Source organism: Mesocricetus auratus, unplaced genomic scaffold, assembly GCF_017639785.1.
Source record: "Mesocricetus auratus isolate SY011 unplaced genomic scaffold, BCM_Maur_2.0 Super-Scaffold_100010, whole genome shotgun sequence".
Classification (NCBI taxonomy): Eukaryota; Metazoa; Chordata; class Mammalia; order Rodentia; family Cricetidae; genus Mesocricetus; species Mesocricetus auratus.
In genome coordinates, this window is record NW_024429194.1 from 7,139,886 (window position 1) to 7,154,862 (window position 14,977).

General features: G+C 47.8%; 1 protein-coding gene and 1 long non-coding RNA gene across 3 annotated transcripts in view; one reads left to right on the forward strand and one right to left on the reverse strand.

The window, feature by feature from the left end:
* The window catches only part of Rab31 (RAB31, member RAS oncogene family), a 117,199-nt gene that overhangs the window by 95,478 nt on the left and 6,744 nt on the right, over positions 1–14,977 (forward strand). The window contains exon 6 of the mRNA XM_005077167.4: positions 5,394–5,503. Coding sequence (XP_005077224.1) covers positions 5,394–5,503 — 110 coding nt within the window. The remainder of the gene's footprint in view (positions 1–5,393; positions 5,504–14,977) is intronic.
* On the reverse strand, positions 4,181–8,676 carry LOC121142716. Of its 2 annotated transcripts, XR_005879758.1 has the most exons (3): positions 8,482–8,676; positions 6,913–7,070; positions 4,181–4,277 (listed from the first exon to the last, which is right to left on the reverse strand). It is a non-coding gene; the product is annotated as an uncharacterized LOC121142716 (long non-coding RNA). The 2 variants fall into 2 exon arrangements; XR_005879757.1 differs by lacking the exon at positions 8,482–8,676 and having other exon boundaries at positions 6,913–7,202.

Below are 14,977 nucleotides of genomic sequence, written 5' to 3' on the forward strand. Positions count from 1 at the left end.
GGGGTCTGGGACGTGCAGACTGTGTTAGTTTGGATGAAGGGGGTCCAGGACATGCAGACTATGGTTAGTTTGGATGAAGGAGGGGCCTGGATGTGTAGACTGTGTTAGTTTGGATGAAGGAGGGGTCTGGACGTGCAGACTGTGGTTAGGTTGGATGACGGAGGTTCCAGGACGTGCAGACTATGGTTAGTTTGGATGAAGGAGGGGTCTGGGACGTGCAGACTGTGGTTAGGTTGGATGAAGGAGGGGTCTGGGACGTGCAGACTGTGGTTAGCTTGGGGGTCTGGGACGTGCAGACTATGGTTAGTTTGGATGAAGGAGGGGTCTGGGACGTGCAGACTGTGGTTAGGTTGGATGAAGGAGGGGTCTGGGACGTGCAGACTGTGGTTAGCTTGGGGGTCTGGGACGTGCAGACTATGGTTAGTTTGGATGAAGGGGGTCCAGGACATGCAGACTATGGTTAGTTTGGATGAAGGAGGGGCCTGGATGTGTAGACTGTGTTAGCTTGGATGAAGGGGGTCCAGGACATGCAGACTATGGTTAGTTTGGATGAAGGAGGGGTCTGGACGTGCAGACTGTGGTTAGGTTGGATGACGGAGGTTCCAGGACGTGCAGACTATGGTTAGTTTGGATGAAGGAGGGGCCTGGATGTGTAGACTGTGTTAGTTTGGATGAAGGAGGGGCCTGGATGTGTAGACTGTGTTAGTTTGGATGAAGGGGGTCCAGGACGTGCAGACTATGGTTAGCTTGGATGAAGGAGGGGTCTGGACGTGCAGACTGTGTTAGTTTGGATGACGGAGGTTCCAGGACGTGCAGACTATGGTTAGTTTGGATGAAGGAGGGGCCTGGATGTGTAGACTGTGTTAGTTTGGATGAAGGGGGGTCTGGGAAGTGCAGACTGTGGTTAGTTTGGATGAAGGAGGGGTCTGGGAAGTGCAGACTATGGTTAGGTTGGATGAAGGAGAGTCTGGGAAGTGCAGACTATGGTTAGGTTGGATGAAGGAGAGTCTGGGAAGTGCAGACTGTTAGCTTGGATGACGGAGGTTCCAGGACGTGCAGACTATGGTTAGTTTGGATGAAGGAGGGGTCCTGTCATGCTTTGCAGCTGTAACTTCTTGGTGACTCTGCGTAGCAAGGGCTAGAAATCCTAAAGGAAGTTTTGCATCAAAGCTGACTGCCTCATGTTTGTATCTTAACCGGGTCTAGGTAATTTCTATTTAACTGTTTCAATGCCTGTCACAATGCTCGACATATAGCAGACATTCAGTTTTTGCTGAAGAGTGATTAAAACACTGGACATCGGGGCTGGGTGGCTCAGTGATTAAGACCCAGGTTCATATCCCAGGACTCACGTGGCGGCTCACAACCATCTATAATTCCAGTTCCAGGGATCCACAGCCCTCTTCTGGCACTTTGGGCATCAGAAATGTGTGAGGTGCACAGACATACATGCAGGCAAAACACACACACACACACACACACACACACAGAGTAAACAAATGAACACAAGCTGGATATGATAGCCATAATTACCTAAGGTCAATGCCAGCAGCCTTTCAACCTGTGCCACGGTTTACCCCTGAAACAGAGCGGGGTGTGCCCGTATGTGTTCACCACTGTACATGACTAAGTGTGCTCCCACCAAGCCAAGGGGCTTCTCCCAGGCTGCCGCCACACCATTCTGACCGCAGCTGGCACCTTGCAATCCTGTTTCCGTTCTGGCAGAGACCAGAGTGGGTGAAGAGTCCAGCCACGGAGAGGCTCAGCACCACTTTACCCCCTCATTCGGACTCCAGCTGCGGGTCTCTAGCCGCCCAGAATCACCCACAGTTTTGCCTGGGCTGGCAGACCGCAAATTACAGGGCTCTCACGACCTCCCTCATGGCGCTTGCTAGAACAAACCCGGGAAAGCACTTACTTAGAATTACAGTTAGTGATGAAGATTGCAAACTCAGAGCAGCCAAATGGAAGAGTCCCTGAAGGGCAGGGAGGACCTTCCGCTGCTCCTAGCCTGGGCTGCTCTGGCGGTGGCTGTGTGGTCACTGACATGAGGTTCCCCAGGCCTCCTGTTTGAGAGGCTGGTTTTGTTGTTGTTTGTGGCAGGCTTCATTATTGAGCCCCTTGCCCTGCTTGGGGGTTGGGGCTGGAAGTGTCTCTAACACCATACTTGGTTTCTTGGGTAACCAGCCTAAACCTGCAGCTAGTTAAGGGTCCCACGTTAGCAAATTCTGTGAGGTCAGCTGGGGAGTCTCATAAATAAGAGGCAATCTTACCACTCCCACGCTTGCCAGTTTGGGGGAATCTCTGTGTTGTAGACTCCAGGCAAGGACCTCAAATGTACTTGTACTTTTTTTGTACTAGAGGTTAATTTGTATGTGTGCGCGTGTGTGTCTGCACACACATATAATGTGTGTGTGGAGGATTCTGATCCTCCCCTTCTACAATGTTAGGCTCTGGGGAGTGAACTCCGGCTTGGTGGCCGTCACCTCCCCCCCCCCCTGTCCATCTTGTCAGCCCGTGTATTTTTATTAAGCACAGTAGTGAACGCGCTCTGGCAGACTGGAGTTCTTTTTTGTACTGGCAGGACTTCCTCTGGCCTTCGAGACTCTACAAATAATCACTTGCATTGCAGAAGGGAAAAAGCAGCTCCCAAAAGTTGTTCTCAGCTCCGCATGGGTGCCATGCCGTACACACTTACACGTCAAACACACGTAAATAAAGTAAAATAATACATGCCTGGGGCGTAGCTCAGCGCCGAAGCCCTAACATTTATGAGACCGTGGATTTTGTTCCCAGCAACATGGACTCGCACATGCCCACATACGCCAGCAAATATATAAGATTACAGATCTTAATTTGATTTTTTTTTTAATTCTAGGATCAAGCAGCAATTCCATTCTGAAAAGGTTCAGCCAATCAGATTTTTCTCAGAGCCAGGGGAAAGGAATGGAGATCTAAAAAGAGAAAGTGGAATATAGTGACAGCTGATTGGCTGCTGTTCCTGTCTGTCTTAGTTGGGCGTGGCTCAAACAGTGGTGATTGGCTGAGACTCTGATACTTCTTATAAAGCTAGGCTACAGGTTGTGTACAAGGCAAGCTAGGCTAGAGTTCAGTGTTTATGGACAAATTATGAACGTATCCGGAGGTGGGGGAGTGAGGGAGTGGGGGGGTGGGGGAGTGGTGGTGGCGGCGCACGCCTTTAATCCCAGCACTAGGGAGGCAGAGGCAGGCGGATCACTGTGAGTTCATGGCCAGCCTGGTCTACAGAGTGAGTTCCAGGGCAGCTTCCAAAGCCACACAGAGAGACCCTGTCTCGAAACCCCTGCTCCCGCCAAAAAAGATATATGAAGACAACTTTAAAGTACACATAAGCACGGGTTGTACCCTCCCTCCATGCCGTCTTGACTCTTAGTTTGAGATAGCTTGGGTGTGCCACATGTTTTTTTTTTTCCTATGATGAGGAAACATGGGTACACTCCCTCCTGTGGCCCTCTCTTGGCCCACTCTCAAATTCTCACCCGTGTTATACTCACCTTCATGGCCACAATTAAGATGGCCTTCTCTGAGAAGGTCTCCCTGACTCCCTTCTCTCACCGGATCGTGTCCACCCCTCGACTCCTGAAGCGCTTCTGTTGCAGTGTTGTGGATTTAGAAGCCCATGGATGGGCTTCGTCTCCAGTCTAACAGGCGTGCCCGCCCCCGACTCCAGAGGAGGGCCTGTATTCAAAAGCCACTCAACAAAACATTCACTAGATAAACACACAGGTTTTGGAGACTAAGAACCGTCCTTTGTATCTTTTAACATCGAAACCAGATTGGTTAATTCCTTTTCAGACTGTTATTCCTAATGCCTTGGTAAGAAACACCTTTGGAAGGTTAAGGTTCAGACATGCCATGGTGCATTATGGCCACAAGATTTCCATTGCCAACCATCAGATCATGTCACAGAGTTTACGTTTGTGAAAGGTGTCCTTGGTGTCCTCACAGGTTGGTTCTCAGAGCCCGTCAGGCTTCCGGGGTCCGCAGGTCCTCACGCCCCTTCGTGTTTGTACAGAGGCCACCCCCTCCACCCTGTGCACTTTAAACCATCTCCAGATTGTTTATATTAGCACGGTGCAAACGCTGTGTGTATTCATTACTTCACTATTATTGTGGTAAAGCACTGAGACCAAAGGCAACCTATGAAAGAAACGTTTAATTGGGGCTTGCGGTTCTGGAGGGTTAGAGTCCACGGGTGGTGCAGGCGTGCGGGAGCAGCTGAGAGCTCACATCTTGGTCTGCAAGCAGAAAGCAAGAGACTACGCTGAAAATGGTATCTTTCTGAAACCCTAAAAACACACCTCCTCCAGCAAGGCCACACCTCCTGGTCCTTCCCGCATAGTGCCACCACCTGGGGACCAAAACATCCTCCTTCATTTTCACAGTGTAAATAGCTCCTGCAGCATCATTTAGGAAGTGGGTTGGCGTATTTCTTTTATGTGCAATGAGTTGGGTACATGGATGTTGAACCTTCAGATGTGCCAAAACTGTCACAAAAGAAACATGTCAAGAGCTGCACACTAGTTCACACACAGTGTATTATTAATGTTGAGTCATGTGATAGGAAAGAAAGATTGAAACTATCCCGCCGTGGTCTGGTTTTAGTCTGTAACAGAATACCACTGGCTGGATAGTTTGGGCAAAGTATACAGACTTACAAGTCTGGAGCCTGGGAAATCCAGTATCAAGGAGCCGGCAAGTTTGGTGCTTTTGATTCCAAGATGGTGTTTGCACTGTGTTGCCCTGTGGAAGGATTTTCACAGGTGGATGGACAAAGAGGCAGAAGAGGGGGTTGAACTCTCTCTTTCATAAATGCATTGACCCTAACCCTCAAGCTTAATCCTCTTATAGGTCTCACTCCTCAATACTTGCATAATGGTAATTAAATTTCAATGTGAGGAACAGACATCCAAATTTCTGGAATACCCATCGCCGATACTTTCAAGCATTTTCTCTCCAGGCTAGGAATTCACTTCTGTAAAGAAAGCACTATTTTATAAATGTGTGTCTTGTCCATGGTTGCCAGAGACCAACTCCTCCCCCTCTCCCTTCTTTTTTGAGACAGGGTGTCTCTCTGTATCCCTGGCTGTCCTAGAACACACTATGCAGACCAGGCTGGCCTTAACTGGAAGCCATCTACCTACTGGGACTAAAGGCATGGACCACTATGCCTGGTAGAGACCAGTTTCTAAGGTGCATCCATTGCAGGTCTTCAATTCTTGATGGGTGATTGAGTTGTTATTCTATAGGAAAGCAAAGGTATCGTTTCCACGAGTGCTGTGTGTTTGGTCTCTTGAGTATTCGTGTTTCACTAACACGCATTCACTCCTTGATGGGTCTGATCTCTTCTCCAGGGAGGTGCCTCTGAAGGATGCGAAGGAGTATGCTGAATCCATAGGTGCCATCGTGGTGGAGACAAGCGCGAAGAATGCCATTAATATCGAGGAGCTCTTTCAAGGAATCAGTGAGTGTCACATTTGTATTTTTAGCCTAACTTAGCCTGCATGGTTATGCTTTGTGGGGTCAGAAATGAAACTTTGAATTTACCTGGTGCTGTAAACGAACCCTGAGAAGTTTGATTTAAACTCGCCCTGTGTGCCCCTACAATTGTGAGTTTATTTACACTCAACTCTTTTACGTCTTTCATTTATTTATTTTTTTTAAGGAGTATGACAGTTGGCTTTAATTTTCTTTTTTCAAAAACATCTTTTTAATTGAAATCAAATGATGTCACGTCCCCCTCCCTTCACTCCCTCCGGGTTCTCCGAGGGACTCCCTTTCACCCCCTCCCACGCTCCCCGCCATTCTCAAAACCGATAGTCTCTTTTTTCTTTCATTATTATTGTTCCACACACACATACATGTTCCTTATCTGTGTGCTTAAATATACAAGCACAACCTGCTGAGTCTGCTTTTGTTGCTGGTGCGTATACATAACGGTTTCAAGGCTGCCCACTCCTCATTGGACGACCAGTAAGTGGGCTCATCCCCAAGGGCGGGGCTAACTCTCCTCCTCCCAGGGGCTGCTAAGTTCAGGGGGGTTTCCCCTCTCCATTGACACAGCCATTGCTCCAGTCTGGTTTTAACACCCGTTTCTAAGGGGAAGTTTGCTTCCCCTCAGATGTCCTGAACATCTCTGACTCTGCGTCTTGTTCGGTGAACAAGAGTGACATAGTCATTACAAGAAGAGAATATATACTCGGGATTACATTTGTAGTCACACTTGAAATTATGTGTCCTGTGGCATTTTATTTAGTGTTTTGATGGCAGAGAGGAAGCAGACAGTGGGATGGTGGAAATTCATCCAATAAAATCAAATGGCTCTACGGAAACAAAGTAAGGGAAACTTTTAGTGATTTATTTTGCCAAATTAATTGTTCACACACATGCGTGCATGGGCACACGCACGCGCGCGCGCACACACACACACATACCCAAAATGTTTCCCTTTCAGGTGCCGTGAAGTTTGGAACTGAGCAGAGGGTTGGTTTGTGGAGATCATATTGCTTTCTGATACTCTTGCCTACGACAGGCGACAGCCCAGGGGTCAGTTCCCAGGTCAGGGTCCTGTTGTGCCTCTCTTTCATTGTGGGGTTTCCCTGTGAATGACCATACCCTCAGCCGTTTACCTTGGGTGGCTACGCTAGCACATCTGTCTGCAGCTGTGAAGTTTCAAGCAAAGCAGATTTCAACGTCCTAAACTCTGGCTGTGACACCGTGTTCAGGCTTCCACCAGGGAAACGCTCGCTGAAACCCCACACGTTCACCGGTGTGTCATCAGAGGCTGGGAGGGGTCTCTACAGTCGGTGAGATGTCACCTTGGCAAGTCCTGAGGACCCTCTGTGGGAGGATCAGAAAACCCTTATCAGTTACCTGCTGTCCTCGGAAGCCCTGGCTCCGGCCAGCCCCAAAAGGGATGTGGTCCACTCGCTGGCTTTTCTTCAGCACCTGAGGTCAGCTTTTGTTGAATCCAAGGCTGTCAGGATAGAACTGATCTCCATCCTACTGGTTCCAGCCCATTACCTTGGATTCTGAGAACAAGCAGAATCTTTTGTTTGTTTGTGTTGGCCTAAAGGACTCATAGGCAATGGAGAGCCCTGACCTGGGTTACTTCCACTGTGTGCAAATAAAAGTGCAAAAGGATGATGTTAGACCTGCCCCAACAGGTCTGGGCCCCGCCACCATGGAGCCCCTGCTGCCTTTCCCTCCATCCCCCTCCAGGAGGGTTTTTCCTGCTCCTATTTACCCACGCAACAGAGAAACCTGGAGCTCGTTGGGCTGTATGGTTTATCTCTATCATGCTGGAGCTGTGATTCAGTGTTGGGCACCTCACGTTCTCACGGTGGAGCCGGGGCTCTCTGTACCTGAGTCACTCTGAGACACCATGAGAAGACTGATTTGAACTCGCTATACTGGGCCCTTTATTGCCCTAGAGTGAAATGATTCTTTTCCAGTGACATTAGGTTTTTCTGGTATGTTCAGTCACTGAACATTTTCTTTTCTTAAAAGTGTTTCAGTGTTTGAGGCAGGGTTTCTTTGTATTGTTTTGGAGGCTGTCCTGAAACTCCCTCTGTAGACCAGGCTGGCCTCGAACTCACAGAGATCTGCTTACCTCTGCCTCCTGAGTGCTGGGTTTAAAGGCGTGCACCACCAATGCCCAGCTATAAATTTTTTTGAGATAGGGTTTCACTATGTAGCCCAGGTTGGCCTTGAACTTGTAGCAATGCTCCCCCCTCAGCCTCCTAAGCACGGGAATTATAATCATGAGCCAGCACAACCAGCTTTAGGCAGTTTCAATGAGCTGCTCTACCCAGCGCCTGGGATCAGACAGGAAACTCTGTTTTTACGTGCTTCAAATTCACCTCAGAGTTTCTGTGTGGGGCACTCTCTGAGCTTGATGGAAGTCGTTATTAAAATAAAAAAGCCAAATCAAGACCTCAAAGAGAATGAAAGCCTAGATATTGAGTATTAACATCTCAGGAAGATTTCTTTGTGTGACTTGACCACTATAAATCCCTTCCCATGCTGGGAGTCTTTGTGATCCGCAGTGATGAATAACTACTTCCTTATATCCTAGTGCTCTGCTTCATTTAGAAAGAGAGTCTTTTGCTTTAGCATACAGAATAATTCCAGCTTCAAAGCAATTCCTATGTAAGCCCATGTCTCCTCATCTTCCGTGTGAAATAAACCGATGTCTGATTTCCATCTCTGTCCATCCCTTTCCCAGTATATCTGTCTCCATCGACCCATCTGTCTGTCTGCTGTCTCTACCACCTTCTACTTCAGTCTCCCCCAACCCTTTCGCCACTCTTTTGGGTGAATTGCTCTAGAATGGGGTTCTGTAGCCAAGCTACAGGTTAATTTAGAGCAGAATTCCAATGACTCCCGAGTCTGCTCTGCAGCAGACATTTCATGCATCCCCGTTTCACAGCTCTTACTTACATTATGTGTGCTCCTACCCAAGCTTAAAATAGAGCTGGAGAGTGCTGACACCTCTGCTCTCAAAGCAATGTTGCGGAGACAAAACGCCCCGGAGGAAAAGATGCAATAAAAACCAAGGAACAGCAGTGAGAACAGCAGCCCCTTTAAAAGGTGTGCTTACACAAAACCACCTCACACCGACTGGGAGGGAGATACAAATGTATTTCTCTGTATTCCCATGATGCTCATAAACCAGAAGTGAGATGACTGTTTTTCTGAGCTTAAACTAATACCTTTTCCAACTGCAAACTGTTCATCAGAATGTTCTGTTTTTGTTTTTGTTTTTATTTTTAAAGACTGCGGCTGCCCTGGGAAGGGCCCTCACCGCCGCTCTGTCCCAGTTGGTCCAGGCGGTCTGTTCTGTTCTCTGATGTCACATCCCCTGGTGCCTGTTCTTTCAGGCGACCCTCCTCTAGGGACCATCGTCAGACCTACTTGACCCTGCCATGTGGGACTCGTTCTCTTTGTACATTTTTACCCAGGGGCTGTTCATTTTTCCTTTTTGGCTAAGAAAATAATTGTACGCTTGATTTTTTTAAAAAAATTGGTATAAGAAAACACAAGGACTATTAATCTGCTGCTCGGCTGTCACGGTGTTAAAAACCCAGAATAAGAGATGCGGATGCTCTCCCTCGGGCACTGTCCAAGCTCCGCTCTAGAAAGGGAGGAGACTTCAGTTCCGCTTCTCTTTTCTTCCCTGTTTCAGTTGCTGGCCCTGGACCACAGTGGATGCCCTTCCTTCTCCTTTGGCAAAGCACATTCCTTCCAGATCCCTTCGATTCTCCTTCCTTCTGGGAACCTCCATCCATTCCAATTCTCCTTAACAGTAGGAATCCTGACCGTGAGCTTCCTCACGGCCTCCTGCAGTCTTGACGTGGGAGTGTGTTCTGTCTTTCCTGGGTTCTCAAGGCGTCAGTACCAAGGCGTAAGCTTTCTACAGCAGACGCTTTTCCACGCTCTTCTTCGTGAAGGAGATACTGGTAAACAGTGTAGGGCTACACTCGCAAGCTGAATTTAGATCTCATCTGTATCTCAGAGCGTTCTAGTCAGTAACAATTTCAGCTAGGTCAAAGGAAGTGTAGCTACTTTTTCATGGCGATGTAAGTTGGAATAATACCAACGAATTGGACAAACCTAGAATCTCTCGTTTCATTTATTAAAAACATAAAAAAAAAACCCACAGTGCTTTTATGGACTCGAAGTCATGCTAGACATCGTGGTGAACAAAGGCTACTGGAGGTAGTGTCAGGACACCAAGGGTGAGGACTGTGAGAGAGTGACAGGTAGGGCCTTTAGGTTGTGAAGAATGCCTCCCTAAGGACATGACTGAGGGGAGAGCTCTTAGCGCTGACCACGCCCATTTGGGCGTGGTCACAGGTACGTGGGAGAAGACAGGGGCCTAAAGAGCTAGGAGGGAGGGGCCTCTCTTCCCCTCGGGGCTCCAGCGGACTGCTGACCTCAGGTTTTCCGTTTCTTATGTAAGTGACTTCTCCCTGATAAAGTATGGTGCGACATCCCTTCCTGTATTCCTCGTGTGGCTTAATATTCCTCTTCACGTGGCTAATCTGAAGCTGAAAAGTGAGGACTCAGTAGATGCTCTCAAGAAGGTTAACCTGGGGCAATGGTAGTTAAGTCCCAGAAATGGAAAATGATGTGTGGGATGGGAGGGGGGTCACGGCGGGAGATGGAAGCCGTAGACGGGACCTTGCACGAAAGAAAAGATGTGATATTCCCAACGCAATGGAAAGTCCCACTTAGGTCTTAAGCAAGTTAACATTTGCAAACACATTCCTTGTTGGGAGAAGGAACATCTAGGCAATTTTTTTTTTTTTGAGACAGGGTTTCTCTGTAGCTTTGGAGGCTGTCCTGAGAACCAGGTCTGTAGACCAGGCTGGCCTTGACCTCACAGAGATCTGCCTGCCTCTGCCTCCAAAGTGCCTATTTTTCCCAAGTCTAGATTAAGGCCATGGCTTCACCTAGAAGTCTCTGAGGAAAGCGTCCTCAGGCTGCCAGAGCCAGCAGCACAGAGCTGCTTCCCTCAGCTCCCATAGAGCTCTGGTCTCCTCCAGCCCAAACTCACTGATTACCTCAACGGATTAAACATAGCCGGGCGGTGGTGGCGCACGCCTTTAATCCCAGCACTCGGGAGGCAGAGGCAGGCGGATCTCTGAGTTCAAGGCCAGCCTGGTCTACAGACCTGGTTCCCAGGACAACCTCCAAAGCTACAGAGAAACCCTGTCTCAAAAAAAAAAAATCAAACAAACAAAAAGTAGGCTTGAGGAAATAACTTTAGAAGGGGCAAGTGTGGTGCATGGAATGAGCGGTTTCCCCCCCACAGGCTGGTATATCCGAACACTTGACCCCCTCCCCAGTAGTTGGCGCTGTTTGGGAAGCTACACAACCTCTAGGAGGCGGAGCCGTGCTTGAGGAACTGTGTCACTGGAGGCGGGCTTTAAGAGTTTGTAGCTTCACCCCGACTTCATTTTTGCTCTCTCCGCGTTGTGTTTGCGGCTGGAGACGTGATCTCTTGGCTTCTTGCTCCAGCCACCCGGCTGCCACACCTCCCCCACCACTATGGACTCTCGCTCTGGGACCATGAGCCCAAATAAACCCCTTTTCCCATTGGATGCTTTTGCCATGGTGCTATATTCTTTTTTCTCCCAAAAAATACCCTGGAGACTTTGGGGGCATTAAAGCGCGGCTCCTCTGTTTGGGGGTGTGTCTTGTTAGCGTAAGAACAAGCGAGAAGTGTTTGGTTTTGTTTGTGTCTCTCTCTGACCTCCCTTTGGCTCTCTGGCCCTTGTGACCCCAGCGGAAAGAATTCAGTGCGATACACAAGCGTAGTGTAGGAGATAAACGGTGACTCGGGGCATTTTTATCAGACAAGAAATGCCAAGGAGACTGTTGTGGCAATCTATATTTCTTATCATTTCTAATCCCATAGAGCAGGCAGCTCCCCCTGAGGGACGGCGTTTTCCCGTCCAGGTGACTGACAGACCCATTAGAATTAACTCTTAGGAGAGAGGACCGTGGTGCGTTCCTGTTCCTTACCAGAAACCTTCAGCTATCTGCTGATCTTAGAAGGCATTCGGAAGGGCATGTCCCCACCCGGGCCCACGTGCTATGACTCAGATCCTATCCCTTTGACCAGCAAACAGAGCCCTGCCTGTTCAGTTCCTGGCTTTCTGATCTGTGGACTTTAAGGTTGGGGTCCATCCTCAGCGTGCTGTCAAGTGTGCTAATATCTAACCAGCTGCCTGCGCGCTTGCGTTTAAAGTACAAACAGCTAGAGAAGAAAGCAGTGCTGGCTGGGAAGGATTGGAAAACAGGGCCGACAGGAAGCTTCTTGCTCTGCAATCACTGTTACATCCACTGGGTTTTGTAATCCTGTGGTAGTTACTTGGTTAAGAGTATATTAAAGAAATTTGAAAGCAAAATGAAACCTTTGAAAACTTTGTAGCAGTACAGCAAGCTGTCAGTGAAGATACAGGCAAGGACAGTCCCTCTTTACCACCAACAGGTTAATTCAGCAGAGGAGACACTGATCTGGGATGTTCTTAAGGAATTCTCAGGTGCACAGAGCAGTATTGTTGGTCCTTGTGTCTATGGGGTTTAGTCATAGGAGCCCCCCCCCACCAAATCTACAGATGCCGGAACACCTATCTAAAACACTGTAGCATTTGCTATAAGGACACAGTGCTCCCGTATGCCCCCTCATCTCTGGATTACTCATACCCAGGCATAGTCTATGAAGAGTTGTTATATTGTATCGTTTGGGGATTAATGACAAGAAATAGTCTGTATGTGTTCAATGCAGACCCAGCCACCATAGGCTTAACTGTAGTTTTGGTCGACAGTGCAACCGAATCAAAACCCTAGAAACAGGCAGATGCATGGACCAATCACAGAGGAGCTTCGCGTGTGTGGCACTGTTGTTCCTTGCCGCTGGAATGTTTAAAAATGCATGCTAACTCATTGTGTCGCGTTCACTATGAAGTAGGCACTCTGTCATCCCTGTTTCACTGTGAGGACACCATCTTGTGACTTGCTGTGTGTCTCAGAGCTAGTACATGGAGTCACATGCTCTCAGCATTAAGTCCAGGTGTCCCTGGCTCCTGACTTTGTACAGAAGTTTTCTCGTAATATTATCCACACTATTAGAAAACAGGAAATGACTAAACTACACTGAAGTTGAGAAATAGTTTGGCTTTTTTTTTCCAAATCATGGTACATTAACATAAGCTAGTGTTTTAAAATGATGATTCGACTCTTGTTACTGACCCAAAAAAAGAGAAATTGTTTGTGAAACAAATGTTAGACAGTAGTTTATGTAAAATTCTGATTTCATATAATCAAACCATAGAACGTATAATAATAAATAATGCATTATTCCAAGACCCTCTTTCTTGTAAGGTTGTCTGTTAGATTGCTAAACGTGACGATACTTTGTAATGGTGCATTCTGGGCAACTTTTCAAAAAATGACTTTATTATAGAAAGTGTTAAATTTAGCCAGGCATTGGTGGCACACACCTTTAATGCCAGCACTTGGGAAGCAAAGGCAAGGGAATCTCTATGAGTTCGAGGCCAGCCTGGTTTACAGAGCGAGTTCCAGGACAGCCTCCAAAACAATACAGAGAAGCCCTGTCTCGAAAAACAAACCAACAAACAAAAACTTTGAATTTAATTTTTCTTGTTAGGTAAATAGGTCGATTCAGTAGTTGTCGGGCTGAGGCAGTGTCCCAGTTTGGTTTCTAATGCTGTAATAAACACCATGACCAGAAAGAAGCAAGATGGAGAATTTACAGCTTACAGTCCCTCATAAAGGGAGGTCAGGACAGGAGCTCAAGGGAGGGGCCAGGAGGCAGAAAGGGATGCGAGGCTTGGAGGAGTGTCGCTCATTGGCTCACTCCTCCTGGAGGCCTGCTGGGTTTTCTTTCTCATACACCTCAGGGCCACCTGCTCGGGGAAAGCACCTCCCGCAGTAGACTGCGCCCTTCCATGTCAGTCATCAACCAAGACGATGCCTACAGGCCAGTCTTCTGGGTACATCTTCTCAACGGAGAACCCTCTTCCCGGATGGCCTTAGCTGGCGTCAAGTGGACAGCAACCAGGACAGGGAGGGGTTGGGGGAGGGACGGGAGTGTTAGGTTGTGTGATGCTTTAATGATAGAGACATGTTGCTGAACATTTATTCAAAACCCACGGGGTGTATAACAAAGAGAGCCCTGTGGGGAAACTGTGGACTGCAGTCAGCAGTAGCGGGTTAATATCAGCTCACCGGTTGGAACTGGCATTTTACAGGAATGCAAGACATTAATACAGGAGATGGGAGGTGAGGACAGGGACATGTAAGACTTAAATTGCTCAATTGTCACTGCTAGCCAAAAAATGATTTTAGGAAAAGTGTCAGCTTCGAAAAGGAAAGGGGAAGGGAAATTTTCTTTCTTTCTTCTTCTTTTTTTTTTTCATAGCGAAAGTCTTCCTACGGAAGCCACACCCACTGAAATCTGACAGCAATTGCTGTTGAAGTCCTTAGGTTAGTAGCCAGTGGGAACGGGCCCACTCCTTTTTCTTGGTGGCATTGCTGTGACTTTGGCTTCCTAGACATTCTTCTAAATGTTTTTTTTTTTAATTCAGGATATGTGTTAGATATTGCTAGGACATATTTGACCAAAGTGTGCTTGTTGTGGTTAATGTTTATTTATTATTTATTTATTTTGTGGTGCTGGGATGAAGCCATGCTAGGCACGCTTGGCTGGCTCTCTAGGCCTTTTTAACTTCTGGATTTGGGGTTCTCTACTTTGGTGTGCTCGTTTCTGGGATTTCCTTGTGGCTCTCTTTGTCTCTTCCCTTTCTACCCCATCATTGTGCTTACGTAGTTCTCCTAACCTTGGCCCTGAGCTTTCTGTGGGCTTCCTCGCCATGTGCAGCTTCTGCCGCCCAGTCCGTTCTGGTCCTTTATAGGATCCGAGTTCACCCCTCACATCAGACTTTTTATCCTAATAGTGAATGTGTTCCTCTTGTTACGTATTTATTTACCATCCCAACTGCAGCTTTCCCCCCTCTCTTCCTAGTACTGTCCCTACTGCTCCTCTGCCCCCTCCCCCATTCATTCCTCCTTTCTATTCAGAAAAAGGCAGGCCTCCCATGGATACCCACAAAACACTGCGGAGTGTGAGTGGCGTACGCCTTTGATCCCAGCACCCCTGAAGAGGCAGGTGCATCTCTGTGAGTTTATCCTAGACTGGCCTACATAGTGAGTTCCAGGATAGTCCGGGCTACATAGAGAGACACTGTTTCAAAAACAAAGCAACAAAAAGGTTTTCTAGTGTCATCTCTGTTATAGTAACCAGAAGATGATTGGTAGGAGTGATTCCTGGTCTTGTAAGAGTCACTGCAGTGTTCCACAATGACTGCTTCTCCCAAAGGAGAAGATAAGTCCTGCCAAGCCCTAG